Source organism: Phyllopteryx taeniolatus, chromosome 14, assembly GCF_024500385.1.
Source record: "Phyllopteryx taeniolatus isolate TA_2022b chromosome 14, UOR_Ptae_1.2, whole genome shotgun sequence".
Classification (NCBI taxonomy): Eukaryota; Metazoa; Chordata; class Actinopteri; order Syngnathiformes; family Syngnathidae; genus Phyllopteryx; species Phyllopteryx taeniolatus.
Genome location: NC_084515.1, coordinates 1,193,914 through 1,221,800, shown reverse-complemented (window position 1 = coordinate 1,221,800; position 27,887 = coordinate 1,193,914). Strand labels below are relative to the sequence as shown.

General features: G+C 42.0%; 1 protein-coding gene across 2 annotated transcripts in view; it reads left to right on the top strand.

Moving 5' to 3' along the window:
- The first annotated feature begins 1,807 nt into the window (after positions 1-1,807).
- Positions 1,808-27,887, top strand: part of LOC133488866 (kinesin-1 heavy chain) — a 56,199-nt gene continuing 30,119 nt past the window's right edge. For both annotated transcript variants that reach the window (XM_061797334.1, XM_061797333.1), the window contains exon 1: positions 1,808-2,191. In XM_061797334.1, the coding sequence (XP_061653318.1) occupies positions 2,066-2,191 (126 nt within the window). In that variant the 5' untranslated portion in view covers positions 1,808-2,065. The remainder of the gene's footprint in view (positions 2,192-27,887) is intronic.

The window sequence follows — 27,887 nt, the reverse complement described above, 5'->3', positions numbered from 1 at the left end:
GCAGACTGGGGTGGTGGTCCCCCTTTTTAAGAAGGGGGACCGGAGGGTGTGTTCCAACTACAGGGGAACACTGCTCAGCCTCCCTGGTAAGGTCTATTCAGGGGTGCTGGAGAGGAGGGTCCGTCGGGAAGTCGAATCTCAGATTCAGGAGGAGCAGTGTGGTTTTCGTCCTGGCCGTGGAACAGTGGACCAGCTCTATACCCTCGGCAGGGTCCTCGAGGGTGCATGGGAGTTCGCCCAACCAGTCTACATGTGTTTTGTGGACTTGGAGAAGGCGTTCGACCGTGTCCCTCGGGGAGTCCTGTGGAGAGTGCTTCGGGAGTATGGGGTACCGAACCCCCTGATACGGGCTGTTCGGTCCCTGTACGACCGGAGTCAGAGTTTGGTCCGCATATCCGGCAGTAAGTCGGACTCGTTCCCGGTGAGGGTTGGACTCCGCCAAGGCTGCCCTTTGTCGCCGATTCTGTTCATAACTTTTATGGACAGAATTTCTAGGTGCAGCCGAGGCGTAGAGGGGGTCCGGTTTGGTGGCCTCAGTATTGCATCTCTGCTTTTTGCAGATGATGTGGTTCTGTTGGCTTCATCAAGCCGTGACCTCCAACTCTCATTGGAGCAGTTCGCAGCCGAGTGTGAAGCAGCTGGGATGAGAATCAGCACCTCCAAATCTGAGACCATGGTCCTCAGTCGGGAAAGGGTGGCATGCCATCTCCAGGTCAGGGATGAGATCCTGCCCCAAGTGGAGGAATTCAAGTATCTTGGGGTCTTGTTCACGAGTGAGGGAAGAATGGAACGGGAGATCGACAGGCGGATCGGTGCAGCGTCTGCAGTGATGCGGACTTTGTATCGGTCCGTTGTGGTAAAGAAAGAGCTAAGCCGAAAGGCGAAGCTCTCAATTTACCGGTCGATCTTCGTTCCTACCCTCACCTATGGTCATGAGCTGTGGGTCGTGACCGAAAGAACAAGATCCCGGATACAAGCGGCCGAAATGAGTTTCCTCCGCAGGGTGTCCGGGCTCTCCCTTAGAGATATGGTGAGAAGCTCGGTCATCCGGGAGGATCTCAGAGTAGAGCCGCTGCTCCTCCGCATTGAGAGGAGCCAGATGAGGTGGCTGGGGCATCTGATTCGGATGCCTCCCGGACGCCTCCCTGGTGAGGTGTTCCGGGCATGTCCCACCGGGAGGAGACCCCGGGGACGACCCAGGACACGCTGGAGAGACTACATCCTTCGGCTGGCCTGGGAACGCCTCGGGATCCCCCCGGAAGAGCTGGATGAAGTGGCTGGGGAGAGGGAAGTCTGGGCGTCCCTGCTGAAGCTACTGCCCCCGCGACCCGACCCGGATAAGCGGTAGAGAATGGATGGATGGATATTTTACTTTATACTGTGTCATTGTATACTACTTACTATTTCATGTATATTATTCATTTTAGGAATTCAAATTATTTGTATATTTATTTTTAATATAGTTTTACACTTATTTTACTATTTAATTTATAATGTCGTTTCTACAGTTTTTTTTTAATTAAACGGAATAGTTAATACTTTATATAGATTATTTTTTCATTTTATTACATTTTTAGCATTTAATACAATTTTAACCTTTTTTATTTCGGGTACAAAATTTTGATTCTTTTTTTCTTCACACCAAGAATACTTTTTTTTCAAACAATCTTCATTTAACAATATGTTAAAGCTTACAATTATGTTAAATATAGATTCAACAATACTGTAAGAGCATCGACAGGAGGTTGTGATGTCATGGGGATCCGCACCCACACAGGCGGGGCGAGGCGAGGCGGGGGCGGAGGCGAGGTGGTGGCCAGGCAGCCAACAGCCAACAGCCAAGGCTCATCCACCGGTGTCATGGCTTCCTAACAGTCGTGGGGGACTGAATGAGAGCAAAAACAAGCCCGCTTGTCTCCAAGGCCCCGACGCGGTAGAACCCTTTTCCCACTGAACCGAGGAGGGGGGGCCTCGCTCGCCAGGATAGATTGTTTTTTCATTATTTGTCGAAATCTGAGCGTTCAACTCCCCCCGACGTTTGAAGGCAGCACCGCGGTGGTGGAAGATGGCCGACCCGGCGGAGTGCACCATCAAAGTGATGTGCCGTTTTAGGCCTCTCAACAGCTCCGAGGTGACCAGAGGAGACCGATACATTCCCAAATTCCAAGGGGAAGACACCGTTATCATCTCGGTGAGTCAGACACAATCGACGGTGGCTTTTGTTTTACCTATTAACCGGGCCCCCGGGCTCAAGTCAGAACGCCATTTTAATTGTCTCGCAGCTTTACGGTAAGTTATCCTTTAGTTGTTAGCTGCGAAGCTTGACCCTCGAGACAACCGGCGCCCGGGGAACTGTCACCGGGATTTCAACGTTTATATCCGAGATTCGGTCCATATTGTCGGCTGTGTGTCACCCCCTAAATGTCGGCCCATTTTTGGCTAAATTAGCCCCGGCTAACCAACCAGCTGTCAGTCAACAAAGGTTCCCAACACGGTGCCAGATAGTTAGCCACTTACCACACAGCGCATTTGGAAACAAATGTACAATAAACAACATAAAGGTTGGCTAATGCTGAATGCCAACCGATTGTAAATGGTAAGGGGTCTTTCATTTGATGGTGGCTAAAACAGTAAGCTACTAGCCGGCCTTTGGGCTAAGCTTTACCGGTCTCAACAATTATTTAATGAAAGCTACTTCACCTAATAACTTATATTTTTAGTGAAATTAATGTATAATGTGTCCCTCCAAAAATAAAAAGTAGTGAAAAGGTGATTATATCGATCTATATTACCGGGTGACGTATGAGGAATCGTTTGCTTTTTGACGCAGGTCCCCTGTCACGTGACGCAGGATCTATATGGCTACCTGTAAATCGAACCTGCCTTTGGCGATTAATAGAAAATTTCTTTTGAATCCAACCAAAATACACTCTTTGTAATTTTTTAAAAACATATTTTTTATGCCTTTGAAGCATTTTGGTCCATTTAATTACCAGTAAATTCATTCATTCATCTTCCGTTCCGCTTATCGTCACTAGGGTCGTGGGCGTGCTGGAGTACTGGTGCTATCCCAGTAATCTTTGGGCGAGAGTACACCCTGAACTGGTCGCCAGCCAATCGCAGGGCAAATAGAAACAAACAACCATTCGCGCACACATTCAGCCCTAAGGGCAATTTAGAATCTGCAGTCAACCTACCACACATGTTTTTGGGATGTGGGAGGAAACCAAAGTGCCCGGAGAAAACCCAAGGAGGAACGGGGAGATCATGCAAACTCCACACAGGCGAGGCTGGGTTTTGGACCCGGTCCTCAGAACTGTGAGGCAGATGTGCTAACCAGTCGTCCGCCGTGCCGCCCACCAGTAAATTCAATCGCTGAATATTCGTCTCATATATATATATATATATATATATATATATATAATATAATATAAAAAATAGTAAAAAAGTATTCACATCTTATAAAAGTTATATGGACAACGACTAAGATTATGATTGATTGAATTTATTGCACTGAATTGTTTTAAAGTTGTATTTCAAACTCAATTTAACTGAACTTTATTCCTGAACAAGCTATTCTGTGTACTTTGTAATGAGAGCCGTGTAACTCCTACGGTTCTTAAGAGAACAATTAAGCAAAAGATGAGACTGTTTCCTGTTGATCATATATAATTAGATGTGTACCTAATGGGCTAATGAAGCATGAAAGAGATTCATAATTAAGGAAATAATACATGACATAAAAACGTTGCAATCCTTCAAAAAAAAAAAAGTAATGTGAACAAAATCTGCATTCCTCCTGTGTCTTCTAATTAAAACACTCAGTTGGGTTTGTAAATGTATTTAGAGTACTGGCTCTGGACAATTGTCAAAAGATTAGAGGTTATGTTGTGTTATGCTGTGTCTCAATTTAAAAAATATAGTGCAGACAGCTCAATCACGGAACTAACACAACAGGTAACATTTTAATGGTGAAACGTCAATGAACACGTTCAGTAGTGTGTAAATTATACTCGCACATAGCTACTCACAATTTGTACTCTACTTACTAATAGTGGAACGCACTTTTGTCAACATTTTTATGATCGTAATGCAGACCTATAACCACCTGGCATCTTCTCGTGCCGACTCTTTAGTCATGCCTGGAAACGTCTCCTCACCTTTTTTACAAATTAATTAATTAAATTTTATCTCCAACGCAAGCAGCGTTGCTTCACTTCTTCTGCATTCTGCGGTTGGCATATTTTAGGTGCTACTTTCTGATCTAGAGTGCATGAGAGAGAGAAAAAAGATACTTTTGCGTGCCTATGAACCGAAATGAAAGGTTCGGACAATTATCAGAAACCGTACCCCCCTAGTTACGTTACTTAGCTGTACTAAAACATTCAAAATCACCTAATTTTATTTTTAATCGTCCCAAACCTGTCTCTGAAACTTAATGTTTGACGAGCTGGCTAAACTGTTAAATTATCTTAACTGTCTTTTTGTGTTTTGGAGTGACAGATGAAGTTCGACGTCGTTGTTGTTGTCTTTAGTGTGCGAGTTGCAAGACATGCAGGTTGCCATCCTCTTTTTTGCAGACTTCATCGACAACAAAATTTTCTGAGCCGCTTCTCCTCACTAGGGTCGCGGGCGTGCTGGAGCCTATCCCTGTTATCATCGGGCAGGAGGCGGGGCACACCCTGAACTAGTTGCCAGCCAATCGCAGGGCACATACAAACAAACAACCATTCGCAGTCACAGTCAAACCTACGGGCAACTGCCCGGAGAAAACCCACGCAGGCACGGGGAAAACATGCGAACTCCACACAGGCGGGGCCGGTGATTGAACCCCGGTCCTCAGAACTGTGAGGCTGACGCGCTAACCAGTCGGACACCGTGCCGCCGACAACATAATCCTTGAATCCAAATTTTGTTATCTTTGGTGCTCCATCCATCATTGTTCATGCAGGTGGTTACTTCACACCGACAAGTGCACAACAACACAGACTGTTTTGCCAGGTGGGTGCAAAAGACCCCCCCCCCACCCACCCCCGAAAAAACATTATTTAAAAAAAAAATAAAATAAAGGCAAACCGTCTTAATTCACTCCCTGTCCTCCATTGTAACATGGATACTTGAATGCAACAGTCGTCAATGGCAGTGCATGAGTTAAAAGGCAGATTTCCAACTCAAAATGAGACTACTTGTCAAATCATGTGGTTCAAGTCAAAGTCAAGTCTCTTTGCTACCAAGTCAAAACTCAAGTCAAGTCTTTCTGAAGTATTTGCCAAACAAGTCACAAGTCAAAACTGGCAACTCGAGTCGACATGAGTTAAGTCAATTGACTCAAGTCCTCCCATCTCTGGTAGGCTGTATGTGAAAGAGTGACGTCACAGTCAATTCAACCACATAGTCAGCAAAGCCCAATGGCCATTGCTTGTTATAGGAAAACATTTCTTAACTATGAAGTGGACAAGCTCGTGCGTCGGCTGCGGCAAAGCTATGGGTTAACAGCAGTAAACCTGTTGTTTCGGCCGCTGAAATTTAGGTGTGTCACTGTTTTCTATTAGTTTTTCTATTGTTTGGTATTGAAATGCAATTAAATTCATTTTTCCAGAGTTAATATTCCTGTGTCAATTATTTGATTCAGTCGTTCCCTAAAATCCATTTAAATTAAACCATGTTGCTTTTTAGGACAAATATTCTTATACGATTAAAATTCCATTATTGAAGATTACAAACCCTCTAATTAACTTGATATTTTTTTAGAGTCCCACCTCGAGTTATAATACAACTAAAGTAAGCGGTCTGTGCTTCAATTTATTGTTTTGTTGCACACCTTTCAGGGATAGTCACAACCAGGTCCCTCGTCATGTGACACTGGATCATATATTTCCTTTAAATCCAAAGCACCTTGATGATTTTTTTTTCCATGGATAAATTATTTTATAATCCAGCTGAAATAGACTATTTTATTCAATTTAATTTTTTTCTGACACAGGTTTTAAGTATTTTGATCACAATAGAGAAGAGTTTGGATACCAGGACATTTCTCAAGACTGTTTACCTTTTTAAAAAAGTTATTTTTTATATATATATTAGACAAAGCAAGGAAATCACAGTTTGGAGATATTTGTATATTTTTTTATTTTTTTATGCACATGTATTTCCTGCATTGTTTTTAATGGCCTTCTGGCGTCATTCTGTGAAATGGTGGTTAAACATTAGGTGCCTTAAAGTTATTTTTGTGGACTTTGGTGCTTTGTAAATTGCCTATCTTCATCTTAAATGCTTTTAAATGAGTGTCATTAAATCAGTGCCTCACTAGAATTAAAATAGATGCACATCTCAATAAATTACAATATGATAGAAAAGTTCATTTGTTTCAGTACTCAAACATTATACGGATTCATTAAAGGTGCCATATTTTTCCAAACCCAACTTTTTGTCGTATTTTGTATCTAATATTGGCTCCATGGTGCCTCAGTGAACATGTAAAATATAAATTAAAATCGTCCACGCATTCCCGAGCTCCAGACGTTTTTCTGCCGACTGGCCTTAAATCAGGTCATTCGAATTTCTCGAGCTTATCTACGTCTCCAGCGAAGATCTCTGCCTTCCCTCTCTGCTCCCGAGCCACATAACAAACACTTGTGCTCGAACAAGTGGGTCTTCTACAATGAGGCAACCAATCAGAGGAAAGGGGGCGGTCTTCGCTAAATATGGACAAAGCGTATACAAAACTGGGTTAAACAGAAGTAGCTGGCCTTTTCTGGACACTCGTATGACAAAACCAAGGTTGTGTTTTTTTATTTTTTTTATTTTTATTTTTTTTTAAATAAATGAAATTGTCACTTTTCTACCAAGTCCATGTTAGAGTGTTACTCTATAGAGGTATAAATAGCCAAAATATGGGACCTTTGAACACAAAATAATTTTCAGAGGGCAAATTTCTAATTTCTACACCTAATTTCTACATTAAATATAATTATTTCTTGATTATGTAATATTCTAGTTCCTAGATATGGTGATTTTGGCGTTTTTGTTTGCTGTAAGCTATAATCCTCAAAATAATACATATACATATGTACTGAAAAAAATCATGACCTATTTCACTCTGAGTGTGTATAACGCATCTTGATATGTTTTAACTTTTTGAGCTGCCTAACTAAATTAAGCTTTTGACTCTTCTAATTTATTGAGATGTACCTCTTTAAAAAATGTCAAGACTTTTAACTCCAGTGTTGACATGAAGAGTATTGTCTACGCTGAGTTGAGGCGTCCTAATGATAGCAGACATGCAGGCTGCGCCCCTCAGGCATGGCCTGAACCGGGCTTGTCCATCGTAGCCCGGCCCAGCTGCTGATAGCCTGCCATAGTGTCAAAATGCCAATGTGCTTTTTGACTGGAGCAAGTGGTGTGTGTTTGCTGGAGCGTCTGCTTTGACAAGTACAACACTTGAGCTGTTTGTCCAATCACAGCTGCATACAGTGAAGCTAAATCAGTCACCCCGGCTGGGGAGGATCGTTATTGTGCAGGGTTCAAGTCAAGGATGTACAGGAGTTCTGCCATCACTTTTTAGTCTGCTTCTGTTAGGAAAATGTGACACAGTCTTATTTCTGGACGGTAAATGAGTGTCCACACTTGGTATTTTGGTCTCTTTAGGTCATGTTCTTGAATTACATGGCCAAAAGCTGCCTCGCTTGAACTGTTTTGCTTGCTTTTTGGCTGGGAAGATGGCATGTCAGGAAAGTTTATTTATTTTTTTAATTAAAAAATTGTTGTTGTTTTTTTTTTTTGGTAGTGCTAGTAGTATAGTGTGGGTGGCTGAATATGTCGCTCATCATGTTATGAATTGCGATTGCGATTATTTGACCATATGTCCTTGATAGACAAAGGGAAGAATTAACCGCCAACTAATCGATTGGCTGGCGACCAGTTCAAGGTGTACCTCGCCTCTCGCCCGAAGTTGACTGGGATAGGCTCCAGAATGCCTGTAACCCGCGTTAGGGTAAGCAGTACGGAAAATGGATGTGGATAATTTCTATTTTCAATAGTTATTTTAACAAAAATGAAAAGCTTTCTAGCAAACTGAAAAAAAGAAACGGCACAACGGAACGTCATTCAGAAAGACCGTTTGTCATCACATGACGTAAAACAAAAAGTAGACTGAACTAAACGAGTAGACAATTTTTTTAACAATTAAACATGAAATGCTTTGTAAAAAAAGAGAGAAAACTTGATGCCAAATCTAGGCATGGGCGAGTACCAATACCAGGTATCAGTGTCGTCCCAATAGCAGCCTTATTTCAAGCTATCGTGTACTCGTGAAGGCTGTCGTTACCAGCCACCCATACTTAATTCCTAAAAATCGAGTAAGTCCTCCTCACCACTAGTTGTCGCCGCACTGCGGCGGTTTGAGGCATCGGCTAGTCATCATGTGCATCCGAAAGAAAGAGGTTTTTGTTATCTATTATCTGTCATTGTGTTAATTGAAATTGTATGTATCTAAAGTATGAGCGGTATCTACACTCTTTGTTGGTGAGTACTCAAGAGTAAATACTTGTACTGGTATCAGTCTGAAAAAAAAAGTCATGTCGAACATCCCTAGCCAAAACACAACATAAATCTGAAAGACCCAACTAAATGGCTTCAGATTAAATGCTACACAGCACTTAAAATTAAATAAAGTAGACTGAACCTGACGACGACACTAACCTTTTTGTACAGCAGTTATTTAAACAATTAAAAATTAAATGCTTCGTAACAAACATGGTGGCAAAACACATCAGTCGGAAAGACCTAACTAAACACCTTCACATTAAAAGTGACGCATCTCGTAAAATAAAATAAAGTAGACCGAACGAGACAACTTCACTAATCTTATTTTTTTTATTTGTATTTTTTTTTAACCGCAATTGTATGAACAATTAATCATGACATGCTTTGTAATGGCACAATGTTGTAGGTCCAAAAGACCCAACTAAACATCATGAAATGTTACACAACGCAGGAAAGTAAATAAAGTAGACTAAACTAGACTAAACTTTTTTTATAACAGTTTAACATAGGACTGGGACGATTTATCAAATAACTCGAATAATTTGTTTACAAAAAAAAAGCAACATCTGTGTCGAACATGAGGATGACAAACCCAAGTGAACAAAAATAATACCTGCACACCACGTGCACATGCCTTTCTATTTACAGTCCCAAGGGGTGCCGCACTAGCTGTGTTTTCTAATTTGTTGATACATTTCACACGGAACTACAGTGGGTACGGAAAATATTCAGACCCCCTTACATTTTTCACTCTTTGTTATATTGCAGCCATTTGCTAAAATCATTGTTCATTTTTTTTCTCATTAATGTACACAGCACTCCATATTGATATAAAAAATTGAATTGTTGAAATTTATTAAAAAAGAAAAACTGAAATATCACACAGCCATAAGTATTGAGACCCTTTGCTCAGTATTTATTATAAGCACCCTTTTGAGCTAATACAGCCATGAGTCTTTTTGGGAATAATGCAACACCTGGATTTTGGGATCCTCTGCCATTCCTCTTTGCAGATCATCTCTAGTTCTGTCAGGTTGTATGGTGAACGTTGGTGGACAGCCATTTTCAGGTCTCTCCAGAGATGCTCAATTGGGTTGGGCTGGGACATTCAAGAACAGTCACGGAGTTGTTCTGAAGCCACTCCTTCGTTATTTTAGCCTTTATTGTCATGCATGCATGCATACAAAATTTGTTCTCTGCATTTAACCCATCACAGTGAACCACTCATTGTCTTGTTGGAAGGTGAACCTTCGGCCCAGTCTGAGGTCCTGAGCATTCTGGAGAAGGTTTTCGTCCAGGATATCCCTATACTTGGCCGCAAACCACACAGCTGGTTTTACCTGAAGCAATATTTTGACGCATCAGCAAAAAAACAAGTGATTCAAAATACAACACAACCTGCCATAATGCTAAATGTAATTGTTGTAAGTAGTGGGAGCCATACAGTTTTTTCTCTTCAGTTACCATGTCGGGGTAAGGGGAAGCAATGACAACTGAGGTGTGTGTCCAAATCAACTCCATAATTTTGAATAGTCGATTTTAAATTTTAGTTTTGGTCACCATTATTGTTACACAGAGTGGGCTTGGTGCGCACACATCACCTGGGGCGATATAACCCGTATTTTAAATCGGAGTGCTGATATTGTTTCATAAATGCAGCTTGTTCATTTTTTTCCAAGTTGTTGGCTCTTCTTTTTCTGTCTCAAAGGCCAAATGATCAGAATCAGAATCATCTTTATTTTGGCAAGTATGTCAAAAACACACAAGGAATTTGTCTCCGGTAGTTGGAGGCGCTCTAGTACGATAACTGACAGTCATTTGACAGAAAATACCTTTGAGACATAAAGACATTGAGAAAAATAGTCACTGAGCAATAAAAGGTTGCTAGTAATCTGGTACTGCCGGTACAATTATTATTCTTTTTTTTTTTGACAATTGTGCAAAAAGATGCTGAGTTCTCTTGCAATGAGACCAGTTTGAATGACTAATAGAGCAATAGTCTGGTCCAATGACCATTGTCCAAAGGGTGCCGAGACTTCAAGAAATGAATGCAGTTTAAAGTGACTAGTAGTGCGATAATCTGGTACAATGTCGATTGTGTAAATGTTGCAGATACTATTCAGTCGATTGTGCAAATGGTGCAGATGCTACTCAGGCACATGAGTGGCCAGTATTGGTCAACAACAGATATGCAAATAGTGCAGCGTGGCGAGACTACATTGCATGCACGAGTTATGTATAATCTGCCCGACAGAAAGGTGACAAAAAAAATTGGCAACGTGTTGCAATGGAATAGTAAGTTAACTGTTTAAGAAGTTAATGGCAAGAGGGAAGAAGCTGTTGGAATGCTAGTTTTAGTTTGCATTGTTCGGTAGCGCCTACCTGAGGGAAGGAGCTGGTAGAGCTGGTGACCAGGATGTGGAGGGTCCAAGAGGATTTTGCATGCTCTTGTCTTAGTTCTGGCAGCATGCAAGTCCTCAAGGGTGGATAGGAGGGTACTGACAATCTTTTCAGCAGTTTTGATTGTCCGTTGCAGTCGGTGTTTGTCCTTTTTTGAAGCAGCACCAAACCAAACTGTGATGGAAGAACACAGGACTGATTCGATGACCGCTGTGTAGAACTGCCTGAGCAGCTCCTGTGGGAGGCTGTGCTCCCTCAAAATACATCCTCTGCTGGCCCTTTTTGAGGATGGAGTTGATGTTGAACTCCCACTTCAGGTCCTGAGAGACTGTAATTCCCAGGAACCTGAAGGTCTCGACGGTTGACACAAGGCAGTTGGACAGCGTGAGGGCCGAAGGATGCCTCCTGAAGTCCACAATCATCTCTACAGTCTTGAGCGTGTTCTGCTCCAGGTTGTGTCGGCCGCACCACAGCTCCAGCCGCTCCACTTCCTGTCGATAAGCTGACCCGTCACCATCTTTGATGAGACCGATGACTGTGGTGTCATCTGCAAACTTCAGGAGTTTGACAGCCCGGTGCGTTGAGGTACAGTCGTTTGTGTTGCGAGAGAAGAGCAGCGGAGAGAGGAAACAACCTTGGGGCGCCCCGGTGCTGGTGGGGCGTGTAGATGAGGTGGTGTCTCCCAGCCTCGCCTGCTGTGTCCTGCCCGTCAGGAAGCTGTAAATCCACTGGCAGATGGCAGACGAGATGCTGAGCTGGAGAAGCTTGGAGGAGAAGATTTCGGGGATGATGGTTTTGAACGCAGACCTGAAGTCCACGAACAGGATCCTTGCGTAGGTCCCCGCGCCATCGAGGTGTTCTAGGATGAACTGCAGTCCCATGCATCAGCCGTGGACCTGTTTGCTCAGTAGGTAAACTGCAGGGAGTACAGCAGGGGACCTGTGACGCTCTTGAGGTGGTCCAGCACGCGGCGTTCAAAGGACTTCATGACCACAGATGTCAAGGCGACAGGCCTGTAGTCATTCAGACCCAAGATTGCAGGTTTCTTGGGGACTGGGATGATGATGGAGCGTTTGAAACAGGATGGTACTTTGCGCAGTTCCAGAGATCTATTGAAGATCTGTGGGAAGACTGGAGCAAGCTGGTCCGCGCAGACTTTGAGACAGGATGGGGACACAAGGTCTGAGCCTGCCGCTTTGTTAATCTTTTGTTGTTTGAAGATGCGTTTCACATCCTGTTCGTGGATGGTGAACGTAGAAGTCAGAAGTGTGGTTGTGGTCGGTGGTGCGGGTGTGGGGTGTGAAGGTGTCCTTTTCTAATCTGCAGTAGATGATGTTCTAGTTGTCGGCTAGTCTACTATTGTTCTCAGTTTGGGGGCATCGTCGCTTGTAATTGGTTAGCGATTGTAATGCATGCCAGACTGATTTAGAGTCGTTTGCGCTAAACTGTCTTTCTAACTTTACTGCATAGTTTCTCTTTGCAATGTTAATTTCTTTAGTCAGCTGGTTTCTAGTGTGATTATACAGGGCCCTGTCCTCACTTCGATATGCATCCTCTTTAGCCTAGCGAAGTTGCTTAAATTTGGCAGTGAACCACGGTTTGTTGTTATTGAATGTGCGAAATGATTTTGTTGGTACACACACCTCTTCACAGAAACTGATATCGGATGTGACAGTGTCCGTATATTCATAATGGGCCTTTTCCCCTTTCCGAAGAAGGTCACCTCATACTTTTTTTGTACTCATTTTTGCTAGCTAGTGGGCTTACCTCAGTTCATTCATTTAATTAATTCCATGACTCCAATTCACTAACCAAGATAATGTTTCCTCTTGAAATGAATGGAAATGTAATTGATATTTCCCAGCCCCAGACCAAACTTTGATTGACCTTATTTGTATTGGTGTGTGGTTAAACATACATATAGTTCAATATAGAAAAGTGTTAACACACTTTATTATGAAGAGACAACACATTGTGTTCGCTAGTAAATGACTGTGCAATGTCTTATACTTCTTATTTTCCTTTCGGCTTGTCCCGTTAGGGGTCGCCACAGCGCGTCATCCCTTTCCATGTAAGATCCTGCATCCTCCTCTCGAACACCAACTGCCATCATGTCTTCCCTCACGACATCCATCAACCTCCTCTTTGGTCTTCCTCTAGCTCTCTTGCCAGGCAACTCCATCCTCATCATCCTTCTACCAATATACTCACTATTTCTCCTCTGGACGTGTCCAAACCATTGAAGTCTGCTCTCTCTAACTTTGTCTCCAAAACATCGAACTTTGGCTGTCCCTCTGATGAGCTCATTTCTAATTTTATCCAACCTGGTCACTCTGAGAGCGAACCTCAACATCTTCATTTCCGCCACCTCCAACTCTGCTTCCTGTTGTCTCTTCAGTGCCACTGTCTCTAATCCGTACATCATGGCTGGCCTCACCACTGTTTTATAAACTTTGCCCTTCATCCTAGCAGAAACTCTTCTGTCACATAACACACCTGACACCTTCCTCCACCCGTTCCAACCTGCTTGGACCCGTTTCTTCACTTCCTGTCCACACTCACCATTGCTCTGGACGGTTAACCCCAAGTATTTAAAGTCCTCCACCCTTGCTATCTGTTCTTGCTGTAGCCTTGCTCTTCCCCCACCACCCCTCTCATTCATGCACATATATTCTGTTTTACTTCGGCTAATCTTCATTCCTCTTCTTTCCAGTGCATGCGTCCATCTTTCTAACTGTTCCTCCAGCTGCTCCCTGCTTTCACTGCAGATCACAATGTCATCTGCAAACATCATGATCCACGGGGATTCCAGTCTAACCTCATCTGTTAGCCTATCCATCACCACTGCAAAAAGGAAGGGGCTCAGGGCTGATCCCTGATGCAGTCCCACCTCCACCATAAATTCGTCTGTCACACCTACAGCACACCTCACCGCTGTTCTGCTGCCCTCGTACATGTCCTGTATTATTCTAGCATACTCTACCTTTGTCCTGTGTCGCATCTCGATGTATTCCTTTCGCCTCTCCTCAGTCCTCTGTGTCCCACTTCTTCTTGGCTAACCTTTTTCCTTGTATAATTTCCTGTACTGTATGTACCACCAAGTCTCCTTCTCTCCTTTCCTGCCAGAAGATACACCAAGTACTCTTCTGCCTGCCTCTCTGATCACCTTGGCTGCAGTGGTCCAGTCTTCTGGAAGCTCCTCCCATCCACCGAGAGCCTGTCTCACCTCTTCCCGAAAAGCTGCACAACACTCGTCCTTGTCTCAGCTTCCACCACATGGTTCTCTTCTCTGCCTTTGTCTTCCTAATCGTCCTCCCCACCACCAGTCATCTTACACACCACCATCCTATGCTGTCTCGACACACTCTCCCCTACCACTACCTTACAGTTGGTAACCTCCTTCAGATTACATCGTCTGCACAAGATGTAATCCACCTGCGTGCTTCTACCTCCGCTCTTGTAGGTCACCCTATGTTCGTGCCTCTTCTGGAAAAAAGTGTTCACTACAGCCATTTGCATCCTTGTTGCAAAGTCTACCACCATCTGTCCCTCCAAGTTCCCTTCCTGGATGCCGTACTTACCCATCACTTCTTCATCACCCCTATTACCTTCACCAACATGTCCATTACAATCTGCACCAATTACGACTCTCTCTCTGTCTGGGATGCTCAGAACTACTTCGTCTAGCTCCTTCCAGAATTTCTCTTTCACCTCTAGGTCACATCCTATCTGTGGGGCATAGCCACTAATCACATTGCACATAACACCCTCAATTTCAAGTTTCAGCCTCATCACTCGATCTGATACTCTTTTCACCTCCAAGACATTCTTAGCCAACTCTTCTTTTAAAAAAAAAAAAATGACTCCATTTCTCTTCCCATCTACACCATGGTAAAATAATTTAAATCCTGCCCCTAAACTTCTAGCCTTACTGCCTTTCCATCTGGTCTCCTGGACACACAATATATCAACCTTTCTCCTAATCATCATGTCAACCAACTCTCGAGATTTTCCTGTCATAGTCCCAACATTCAAAGTCCCCACATTCAGTTCTAGGCTCTGTGCTTTCCTCTTCTCTTTCTGCCAAAGAACCTGCTTTCCACCTCTTCTTCTTCTTTGACTTCGACCCACAGTAGCTGAATTTCCAACGGCACCCCGTAGGTTGACTGCGCCGGTGGCGGATGTTGTTAACCCGGGCCACGACCGATACGGTATGGAATTCTTTGGATGAACGCTCCTATTTGTTTGGCAAGGTTTTAAGCCGGATGCCCTTCCTGACGCAACCCTCTGCATTTATCCGGGCTTGGGACCTGCCTACAGTTTGCACTGACTTGTGTGCCCCATAGGGCTGAATTTGTGCAATGTCTTATACTAATTTATAATAATTAGTAATACATTTTATATTGTTTTGTATTTTTTGTATATTTTTGTATTTTATCATAAAAAATATTAGCGTCATGTTTCTTTTCACCAAAAGCTTATTTTCTCCACTTTTTGGCCAGAAACCAGCGTTTTTGCTGAAACCAATCTATGATATGTTTGACTGTTGATTACTAAAGAATGTAAAAAGCTAGAAACAAACTTCTCTGGTCAAAGAAGAGTCAACTACTTTTGATAGCCTCTCTGCTTATCTTGTCACAGAACATAATTTTCTGTGGGTCTTGAAAGATCAATCAAAATGATGTAACATGGCTGGCTATATTGGGAACTCTGCTTTGAAAATGCCTGCTAGTGAATGAGTTTTTTTTTTTTTTTTTTTTTTTCATTCAGTCAGCTTCCGTACCGCTTATCCTCACATATAAACAAACAACCACTTGCACTCACATTCACACCTACAGGCAATTTGGAGTCTTCAATTTACCTCCCGAAGATGTTTTTGGGATAAGGGAGGAAACCAGAGTATCCGGAGAAAACCCACGCAGGCACAGGGAGAACATGCAAACTCCAGACAGCTGAGGCTGGATTTGAACCCGGGTTTTCAGAACTGTGAGGCAGATGTGCTAACCAGGCTTCACCGTGCCGCTATGAGTTATTTTATTGATAAAAAATGGGCCATGAGTATCAGACCATGAAGCAGAAATACAAATAGAAGTTTTACTTTGGTGTCTTGTTACAGCCCTAGTTTATGCTTTGATTACCTACTAAGGAAAGAAAGGGGGAAGTTAACCGTGTGGGTGCGGCATCCAGGTGTGGCCATTGTGGAGAGCTGAGCTATCGTGTTCTCTCTAGCAACAAAGTCCAGTGAGATTTCTTCCTATTGTGCAACGTGAACACTACCACCAGCAAAGTCATCAGGAAGTCTTTTCACACGAGCCTCCTCCACCTTGTTGGTTTTACTATATTTTCATTTTCAGCATGTAATTCCATTAGACGCAATTGTAGGTAATAAAGCCAGTAGCCACGTTGACAATGAAGATTTGAAACAATGGGTGCTGAGCTATTGTTTGGCTCCTCAATCTGGCGTGGCTGATAGCGGTGCATGTCGTCAGCTGGCAGGTTTACACGCAGGTAGTGAATGATCAGCCTATTAAGAAGACAAGCGGCGTTTGACATGCGAGCGGCTGTTTACCGGAGATTATATAAGTGTGGTGCCAATCAAAAAGAGTGTACGGTAGTAAAGGCGCTTTGGAATACAGAAAAGTCTTAGGCTGCTCACTACATAGAACCCATGTTTACATAGTCGAGCAGCAAATAGTGAGTCACGTATAGTTAAATACTAAACTTGTTTCCACTAAACTTTGTAGACAGGTGGTGTATGAGTGGGGCTGAGGATTTGGATAAAGGTTTGTCAGGTCAAGAGCCCATGGTAAAGGTGTAAAGTTTAACACCTGGCACTCTATTCTCCCTACCTGCGGGCCACATCCGGCCTGTTGATCATTTCAATCCGGCCGCCAAAGATTGGTACAGAATCACCCAAATCATATACAAATCATGACTACATTCATTTGACCTTGTCCTGTAATCCCGAGTGGTTCCACCAGGTTGTCCTGTAATGTCCAGTGGTTCCACCAGGTTGTCCTGTAATGTCCAGTGGGTCCACCAGGTTGTCCTGTAATGCCCAGTGGTTCCACCAGGTAGCGCAGTAGGTACAGTGATACATTGACTTGACTTTGGCTGTTCTGTTTTTACTCTGCTACTGCTCTGAACCCTTTAATCATGAGTGGGCCAAAGAAAAAAGTCGACAGTGAGTGCAGAGTCTTTAATATAGAATGGACTACTAAATACTTTTTCACTGAAGTCCGGTCAAAGGATGTATGTCTAATTTGTTCAGAAACCATTGCGGTTTTAGAGGACTATAACATCGGCCGTCACTTTTGTACCAAGCATGCTAACAGCCAATCAACGCAGGAACTGATGGCTACGGATCAGAAAACACATTTATCTGACAAAGCGCCATCCAAGATTCAGTCACACAAGACACTGAAACAGCGCCACGGGAGCTGCAGATGGAACTGATTGATCTCCAATGTGATACTGTATTAAAATAGAAGTTCAACTCTCAAACTGGATGAGTTTTATGCTTCTTTAAGCGCAGACAAATTTCCAAAAATCCGGAAGATGGCACAGGATGCTGGTGGTGTTTGGTTCTATATGTGTGTGAACAGACGTTTAGTGTGATGAACACCAACGAAACATCCCACAGATCCCAGCTGAGTGATGAACACCTCAGATGTGTTCTGAAAATTGCCACAACAAAACTAACACCAGACTTTGATGCACTGGCAAACAAAGGTGCTCAACAAAACAACACTGTTCCCATTAAAAGTAAATCGAATTAACACTACAATGCCTTTTTTTATTTTATTTATTTTTTAATATGTAAGCATCTGGTCTTGGCTTGGCCCGCATGTCAAATTTTAAAAATCAATGTGTCCTGTGAGCCAAAAAGTTTGCCCACCCCCCTGTTCTTGCCCAATGTAATGATGGCATTCAAGGAATAATGAGCACTTATGAGCAGCATCTCTGCTTGTAACCAATAGGTAAAAAGGTAGAACTATATGTTAATACGAAGCTCACTCTCATCAAAGCATCATATTGATGTTTCATGTCAAAAGATTAATAATTCAAAGGCTAATCTAGCCTGCCCATTTTCACGAGAGTGCGTCAGTCCAATTTACTTTGTTTTTAGTTCTGACATTCACATCATGGCCTGGTGATTGTAAATGAGATGTAACGAGACACACACCTTTCTAAAAAGCTCAGCTTTCATCTCGTCAGTCCATATAATATTCCCCCAAAAGTCTTGGGAATCATTCAGATGTTTTTTTTGCAAATGTAAGACGAGCCTTTTGTTCTTTTTGGTCAGCAGTGGTTTTGGCCTTGGAACTCTGCCACAGATCCCATTTTTGTCCAGTCTCTTCCTTACCGTTATGTCATAAATACTGACCTTATCTGAGGCAAGGGAGGCCTGCAGTTATTTAGAAGTTCTCCTGAGCTCTTTTGTGGCCTCATGGATGCGTCATTGCTGTTCTCTTGGGGTAATCTTTGTCGGCTGCCCACTCCTAGGAGAGTTCACCACTGTTCCGTGTTTTTTCCATTTGAGGAGAATTGCTCTCCCTATCGTTCACTGGAACCCTAAAGCTTTAGTAATGCATTTGTAGCCCTTCTAGACCAGTGATTTCCAACCTTTACTGAGCCAAGGCGCACATATTTTACGATTGAAAAATCTCACGGGACACCAACAAACAAAAATGTCACAAAAAGTGGATACTTGAATTACTGTATGTACTTCCTGCCATCTAATAGAAGAGCATTTATTTGTTCTGTCTGTCACGATTCCTCCCTGGCATAAATAGATGAACAAAGATACATTATTTCTTGTAAATAAATATTTTTTTGAGCAATTAAGTACAATTTTGTAATTTCCCACGACACACCTGAAGAGCGCTCAAGGCACACTAATGTGCCCCCGGCACACTGGTTGAGAATCAGACAGACAGATGTTACTTTATTTCTCGACTGTTCTGGAATTGCTTTGGATTGTGTCATTTTGTTGCAGCTTTTTTAGATCTTTTGTCCGACTTGATTTTTGTCGGGACAGATTCTTTTTTAAATTATTTATTTATTTGTTTTTTTTAAGTGATTTCTTGATTGAACAGGTCTGGAGGTAATCAGGCATGGGTGTGATCAGTGAAAATTACCCAAAAATTGTGATTAATTTAATTAATTCATGATTTAACAAGGGGGTAATTACTTTTTTACACAGGGCCAGGTAACTTTAAATAGTTTTTGTTTCCTTAATAAATGAAATCACCATTTAAAAATAAATAAATAAATAAAAATAAAAGTTCACTTTGGTTATATTTGTCTATTTATATTTGTTTGATGATCGTAAACAAAGTCGGGAAACTATGCAAAAATATAACAATTTGAGAAGGGGGCCAATACTTTTTCACGGCACTGTACATACATACTAGGCTGCGTTCTTAACACTACTTTCTGACATTTACTTCATATTGAAAATGGTCATACACTGTACTTCAGACAGTGATGTCATATCTGTTAGCTTGTTGTACATGCAGACAGGGCTGACTTTATGGCATGAAGTCACACTTGGAACTCCATCCAGCTCAGTGGACTCGAAATGACTCAACATGGTGTTTAAGCCTCCTGCTGCTGCTTCAATTGGATATTGTTTACCCTGTATGATCATTGGATCATGTATCATCATGATTAGAACGTCAGGCAGATGAGGAACTTAAAATATGGAAAATAAAGTCAGCAGATTGTCTGGCACCCTAAAAGACAGAAAAATAGGTCATCTGAATGTCTGGCAGATACAAGGTCCAACACTTGTAAGAAGTCTGTACAAGTCTTTGTAAGTGATCCAAATTGTGGTGGCCCTGTCAGAATCTGTACTGGCCCCGTACATTCATGAGGCCATACGTTAAGTTTAAATCATTATTTTGTTATTAGTGTCTTTATACCGTATTATTTATGTCCCTTTAAGAAATTATTAGTACAATTGCATTCACTGCTGTGACTGTTTCCTAACCTCACTAAAATCAAGACATTGCAATAATGCTCCAAAGAATAAAAAAATTACAAAATTATTGAAATATTGTAACTTGATGTTGTGTACACTGTTTATTATGTATTAACATATATGCATCGATAATTTTACACTTGAGACTATATGCGTCATGGGATGCACATGTCATGGAAACAATGAGTCCCAGCCCTAGAACAATGAGTCCATGCAATTTATCATCACAGAATACAGTAATCCTCCGCTATATCACGGTTCTTGCTTAGTGGTCCTGCTATATTGCAGATTTTTATTACAGGTGTTACTCTTTTTTACTCCTTGTACAATGTTTTTGTGTTCTCCATTTATGTTGCTCTCTCTCTCTCAATATATCATGTGTTTAGGGCTGCCACAATAGCAAATTTTTTAGAACAATATATTTTCCTAAAAACTTTCAAGATAAACTATAGTATCGTTTTTTTTTATGCCACTGACGTAATGATATTAGAGAATAAAGAATTGTACAAATCTTACAAATTCTGACCTGTTAATTAAACATATGAGCACAACTGTATAATGCTATCTTATTTAGTAAATAAAAGTAGGGCTCCATTTCACAATAATAGTAAGTGAATAAAAAGAGTTATACGTCTTGAAATAAAGTGCTTCAGAAAAATAAAAGTTTGAATTCCACCTTTTCTCTATAAGATGCCAAATCTTGACACAACAGTGAAGTCTCAAACAATTTTACATATTTTAATGTAACGAATCTTAACTGAACCGTTTTAGAGGTTATGTTTGTTCAAAATCTTGGTTTTGTTTCATAATAGCGTTTCACATACAGCTATGTGCCAAAAAATTTGAATATCCAGGGAAAGTCAATTTATTTAAAGAATTTGTTTAAAAAATTGAAACTGTTATATTAGTTCACCACACACAAAGTGAAATATTTCAAGCCTTTGTTTCAATATTGGTGATTATGGCAGAAAGACAAACGAACACAGTATTTCACAAAATTAGAATATTTCATGTGACCAACAAAAAGGGATCTTAAACACGGAAATGCTGGCCTTCTGAAAAGTGTATTAAAGTAATATGTCCTCAGTACTTTGTTGGGCCTCCTTTTGCATTAATTACAGCATCAAGGCGGCGTGGCATGGAGGTGATAAGCCTTTGGCACAGTTCAGGTGTTATTGTAGCCCAAGTTGCTTTTATAATGGCCTTCAGATCGTCTGCATTTCGGGGGTCAGGCGAGTTTGCTGGCCAATCAAGTACTGTTATTCCATGGCTATTAAACCATGCATTGGTAGTTTTGGCTTTGTGGACAGGTGCCAAATACTGCTGGAAAATAAAATCATTGTCTCCAAAAAGCTTGTCGTCAGCAGGAAGCATGAAGTGCTCAAATATTTCCTGGTAGAAGGCTGCGTTGACTGTGGACTTGATAAAAGACAATGGACTCACACTAGCAAATGACATGGCTACCCAAACCATTACTGACTGTGGAAACTTCACACTGGACTTTTAGCAGTTTTCCTGTAGACTCTGGGACCTTGATTTCCAAATCAAATGAAAAATTTACTTTCATCTGAAAAGAGGACTTGGGACCACTGGGCAACAGACCAGTACTTTTTTTCTCCTTAGCCCAGCACAGACGCTTCTGACGTTTTTGGTTCAGGAGTTGCTTGACGCATGGAATTGGACAGCTGTAGCCCATGTCATGCAGACGTCTATATGTGGTGGTTCTCGATGCACTGACACCAGCCTCAGTCCACTCCTTAATGAAGCTCCCCCAGATTTATGAATCGCCGTTGCTTGACAATCCTCTCAAGGCTGTGGTCATCCGTGTCACTTGTCCGGCCGCATTTTCCCCTTCCTCTTAACACTCTGTTAATGTACTACTATGTACTAAGGGTCTGAATACTTATGGCTGTGAGATATTTCAGTTTTTCTTTTTTAATAAATCTAAAAAAATTTAACAATTCAGTTTTTTTCTGTCAATATGTGGCGCTGTGTGTACATTAATGAGGAAAAAAATGAACTTAAATGATTTTAGCAAATGGCTGCACTATAAAAAAGAGTGAAAGATTTAAGGGTGTCTGAATACTTTTTTTACCCACTGTATGTGCAAGTTTTAACTTGACTTCCTCTTTTAAGCTTGTTGCTTTTTATTTTGAAGGGTACTCATCGGAACTCAGCATTTTGGCACGAAAGGTAACTTCACACGATACCGGTGAATTTTGAAAACGAACGTAAACCTAGATGGCAAGAAAGAGAGTAATATATGGAACCAAATCCTATAACACTTTGACTCCTTTACCTACCCACCGATGAGGCACAAGGTTAGTGTTTGTGATACTGTGAGACAACGTTTATGTGAATGTTGTCCCAATTCATTGTGATGTAAAGTTGCTAGTTTGACCTTGAAGTTTAAGCTCAATGTTAAGCTTTTTTTCTGTCATCGGCTCTTATGTTGGTTTAAAGACTAAAATAAATGCTAAAAACCATCAGTGCAAAAGTGCAACCCACTGTTTAACTTGTTAACTGCCTCAATGTTGGCATAGACGTATTTTATTGTTTCACTCACCCAATTTGACTTGAATAATGTTCTTCGTGGTGTAGGCTGAGGCTCTGAGCGGGAGGGAGCACATTAGACTTCTACACATCGTGAAAGCCTCCTTTGCACAATATAATCTTATTCCAAGTTTTGCACTGAGGCAACTGGTCATTTATTTTAACCAAGTTAAGAGACACTTTTGTTCGCCACTGCCGTTGGCACAAGTACCTCTTTGTGCATCATCTTTGGGGACGGCGGACTGTGGGCATCGAAGCTGGGAACCGAAATTTTTTAATTTGAGCGATTCCAGAAGAACCGGAACATTAGTCTCGATATTCGATGCCCAACCTAACCTTGCCGTTCCAATACTTTTGGAGGGGACCGTATATGTACTAGACTTTACACCGATCTGATCGGTATCGGCCGATAATTAGAATTTTATGCTTTGTCATAATTTGCCGATCCGATCAATAGCAGTAGCATAGTGGCTAGTTAGCGGGCTAGTGGTTGCTAGGTTACGAGGAATGCTAGACTGCACGGCTGAGATTGGCGGAGCTCGGCGCATACAAGAAGCGTAAACCAGCAGAAAAGTACTCTGTGTTACTACAGAGACAAGTTGGTTTCCAAAGTAACAAACATCGATTGGCCGCGGTGTCTTAGCAGGCACTCGTCAGTAGCTTGCTAGCAGTTAGGTGGCTAACGGCTTTCGGAAGGGGGGCCTTTTGAATGTCGCGTAATGACACAAACGTCTACGGTTCCGCACCACGAAGAAGGGAATGACAAAATGGCGGACGCCGCATGCTCGAACACTCACAAAAGAGTTAACACTCAACAGATATCCAAGTAAATAACAATGCAACAAATTAACTCTAGTTTTACTGAGAGGCTAATCATAATGACTCTTTATATTCCCGCATTGCATCATGTGACCCGACGCATTGGCCCGCGCGACCCCTCTGCATCACTTGACGCGCACATGGCAAAAATTGTTGCTGCGTGTAGAATACCGTGGAGATCATCTCTCGTGATTGATCCGTTTTAGTCGCATGCTGTGATGACGTACTCAGCGTGCCCCTTGATTCTACATACCATCTACGCCACCGCCTTCCTGATCGATTTTGCAGCATAATTAAACGTGTCATCTAGGCCCATTTGTTCTACCTGAGAATGTTTCATGGTCGGCATTGTTGTTGCTTTGTTCCTTGTAACGGAAAGAAAAGTAGAAACGGCTACCGGAAATAGCCCAAAAAATGCAGTAGAAACTCCACCCTGTGGTGTCCTAGCCAATACCAGCCGTAGCAAAACACTGACTTGGAGGTGAATTGCAATACATTTTCAAAACTGCGCGTGTGGGTTGCGCTCGAGTATGAAGGCAAACTGCGTGTGGGATAGCCGCAGTGACGTCAGCCCGGTCGCCGCCCGCGCGAGTATAAAGAATCCTTTAGTTTTCTCAGGTTTACAAGAACTCACAACGCTGTGTCTATGGTAACGGAGAGCGGCTCACACATAGATGATGCCTGGACATGTCGGAACATGCATAAACATGCCTCCTCCAAGATGGCGGGCGATGTCTAGATTTTATTGAAAATATTGTTTATTTGTGTGTGTTTTGAGTTTAACGAAACTTATCTTCCTCACATAGGCTGCACCAATATGTAGCGTATCCTCCCGCCCGAAGATAGCTGGGAGGGGCTCCAGCAGCCCGTGACCCTAGAGAGGATAAGCAGTAAAGAAAATGGATGGATGGACATTGTTTTTTAGATAAAATTTAATTTATTTAAGAAATGAATTTGTCTCAGGTGAATGTCTGCGTTCACTTCCAGTTTAGTCCGATAGACGTTTGTCAGAATCAAACTAGTTTTGTCTCGTAAAGGGAACCACGTCACTTTTTATGAATACAATTTAGGAAAAAGCGACGACAAACCTTTTATCAGTCTCATAATCGATTCCTACATTTTATGAAATACGAATCCTAGATTACGGAGGATTTATGATTGAACTCAAAACACCCACAAACCACAAGAAGTGGAATTTTATGGAATATTTAATGACATCTACAAGGGAATCTATAGGGAAACACACAAAGGGGTGTAACTACAGAAATAAAATAACAGTAAGAATGGTGAAAGAGAGAAAAATAGGCGTATGAAAAGGGAAATACAACATTGTGTGTTGCTGAACTAAAGTTGAAAATGTGAGCGTTTAATGCGTTCAGTCTGAACGAGAGAGAGAGAGAGAGAGAGAGAGAGCAAAGTTGGGATTTTGTGTGAAGCTAGTAATTTCCCCAAAATTATTAGGCATTAATATTGTACATTCTAGCAACGCTTGTTGTGCTGTACTCACGACCGTAGATAAGTTGGTCGTTGGGAAGGGTCTTTCTCTGGACATCTCAAGAGGAATATGTAGCAGGTTTAGTTGATGATGAAGAATCACCTTTATTTTCATGAACATGCATGCATGCTCACGAAATGTGTTCTCTGCATTTCACCCATCACAGTGAACACACACACTTGTTAGTGGAACACACTGGAGCAGGGGGCAGCTTAGGCGCCCGGGGAGCAGTTCGGGCTATCAGTGTCTTGCTCAAGGACACCACAGCTGTGAGTCTGGGGGATGTTGGCGGATGGTCCGGTCAGGGTCTTGAACCTAGGTCCCACATGGTGGCAGGCCATGATCTTAACTATTTGGCCACGGCTGCTCAAAAAAAAGTGGCGAGGATGGCGCTAGCAAGTCCAGAGAACTCACGTTTGGCTGGGACCGTATCTGGTACTTCAGCAGCAACTGTTCTGGATGCTTAGCAGCGGTGATCCACGGAGGCTAGGAAGCCGGATCTCCATTCCCAAGGCTCGCGTTTGCCGAGCGGCGTGTTTGAACAAAAGAGAGGGGAGGGACGGCGACACGGCCGAGCCGTGCCGTGCCGTGCCGAAGTCACCCAAAGCAAGCCAGAGGAAAAACCAAGAGAAGAGCCCAAAGAAGAGGTGGGAGTCAGAGGTTAAATACCCAGGGGGCGTGTCCAAGAGGACCAAGGAAACCGGACAAGACCACGCCCATCGACTTGAATTTCAGTCTGCAATTTAGCCATAAGAATGGTGTAAAAATCATATCTTAATATAAAATACTCCCAAAAAATAAAAAAATAAAATATAAATAAAATACTTTTTACTCTTACCCATAGATCAAGGATATAGAATGATTGTTTAAACTTTAGTCTTGGCAAATCAACTGCTTATGGTTCAATGCAACACTTGATGTTGGGCTTTAAATCAAGACAAACAGTTCTCAAAATCTCGCAGCTGCACCTGTAAAGTTGACACACTGACAGACAAGGCATACATTTGGAACATTTCTGCAGAGTTCGTGAAATATCACAACAGACATTTTATCTTTAGTTAACCAAAACCATTCCGTCCACCTTGCAGTAACCCTCACACGCCAGTGGGTGGTGCCCGTGTCCTAGCAATTGTTCCTATTGGGGTGAGGATATCCCCCAACCTCTTTTGTTAACCATCTTCAAAAGAAGGAAAGGAGTCTTTTGAAGACGGGACTTAAGATTTGACGGGAAGCTGCTAATTAGGTTAAGGTCCAGGTCCTTTTAGTTGCCATCTCACAGCAGGGTGGCTTGGAAGATTGCAGCTTATCAAGTTGTGGGGGAGTCACAGTGTCACCGCATGTCCGCTACAGTGGATACATTAATTACTGTATGTACTTCCTGCCATCTAATAGAATAGCATTTATTTGTTCTGATAGTGTAGATCAGGCATGCCCAAAGCCTCATGTCATAAAATCAATATGTGGCCCGCCAGCACAGTTTACCACAGGAAACAATACACACATACAAAAAAGGCCATTTTATATTTCACCAGACGGCGGCAGTAGACCTGTGGCCGTACTCTCGCCGCGTGACCCCTGTGTGAACTTTTACCACTGTGGTTTTTAGCCCATTTCTAAAATGGCAACTGAAACTAAAAAGAGGAAAGGTGACGATGGCCGCCGTGTCCATGACAAGTGGATTTTTTTCACTGACATACGAAACAACTGTGTCTGCATAATTTGCCAAGAGACTGTGGTTGTTTTCAAATAATTTAATATTAAGAGGCATTACCAGACGAAACATGCTAACGGCGAACAAACGCGCCGAAAAACTGAAGCCACTGGAAGCTGTTTTTATAGCACAGCAGCGCTTTTTCACAAAGGCCCGTGACTCAAATGACAATTCTACAAAGGCGAGCTACGAGTCTCAGTGAATTTATTTTTTTGTGATGATCAAACCACAGTTTTGTCAAATTTGTCATTTGATTTGACTGTACTATAGTCAAATCAGATGACCGAATAGTATAGTCACTCTACTATTCTTTATCAAAATGAACTGGGATGTGAATTTGTTAAAACTAAATCAATAAATACATGTTTCTAAAAAATTTCAGTCAACTTTCATAAAATGGTTCATTTGTATTTCATTTATTATTTTAAACTTTAACTATCCTGATAATGCAATTGAAAACAGATTCTCATTTGCAATATCGACCTAGCTGCAGACAGCAAAGTGATATAGATACATATTTACATGTTAATTTACAATGGTAATGGTTCGAGGAATGTCAGGCCGAATGGTCGGCCCCCATACATTTTCATCTGACCAAATCTGGCCCTCTTTGCAAAAAAGTTTGGACACCCCTGGTGTAGATAAAGTGCTATATACTGTACTTTCTCATATATAATGCGCACCCATGTATAATACGCACCCCCAAAGTTGACCTCCTTAATGGGAGTCAAATTAAACAGCCAAGCATTTCAGAAAAGCATTATCATTAAACTAAACATAATTATAAGAAATTAATTATGGTTGTTTTTCAGTCATCAGTCATATTAAAAAAACAACAACAACAACAATAGTTCACAAATTCTGCCAGGGTATGTAAACTTATGAGCACAACTGTACATATTATGCAGTCAGTCATATGTACCCCTGTCATATTGGAATGAAAGTGAAGGCTACACCTTTTTCATAACCACTAGGTGTAGGTGGCATATTAGAATGAAAGTGTACACCTTTCTCATAATCTCTAGGTCTGGCCTGGCCAACCCGCGGCTCGCGAGCCTCATGCGGCTCTTTAACTAGTTTCATGCGGCTCTTCAGGAGCTGTCACATGACATGCGTCAAAAATGCTTGGCTGGCGCTGTCATTCACTCCCCCTACAGCTAGATGGCACACTGACCATGTAAGCCTGTTTGAGTGACGTCAAACGAGCGACGAGAGAATCTTTGGTGTGACATCATTTGTGTTGTAAACAATTTCCGTCAAGTTACCTCTTGAAATGGCAGGGAAAAAAAGCACAGCCAAACGAAAATATGAAGAAGAACACAGGACATTTTTGCCAGAGTGGGAGAGTTTATATTTTTTTGTTAAACGTAATGGCAAGC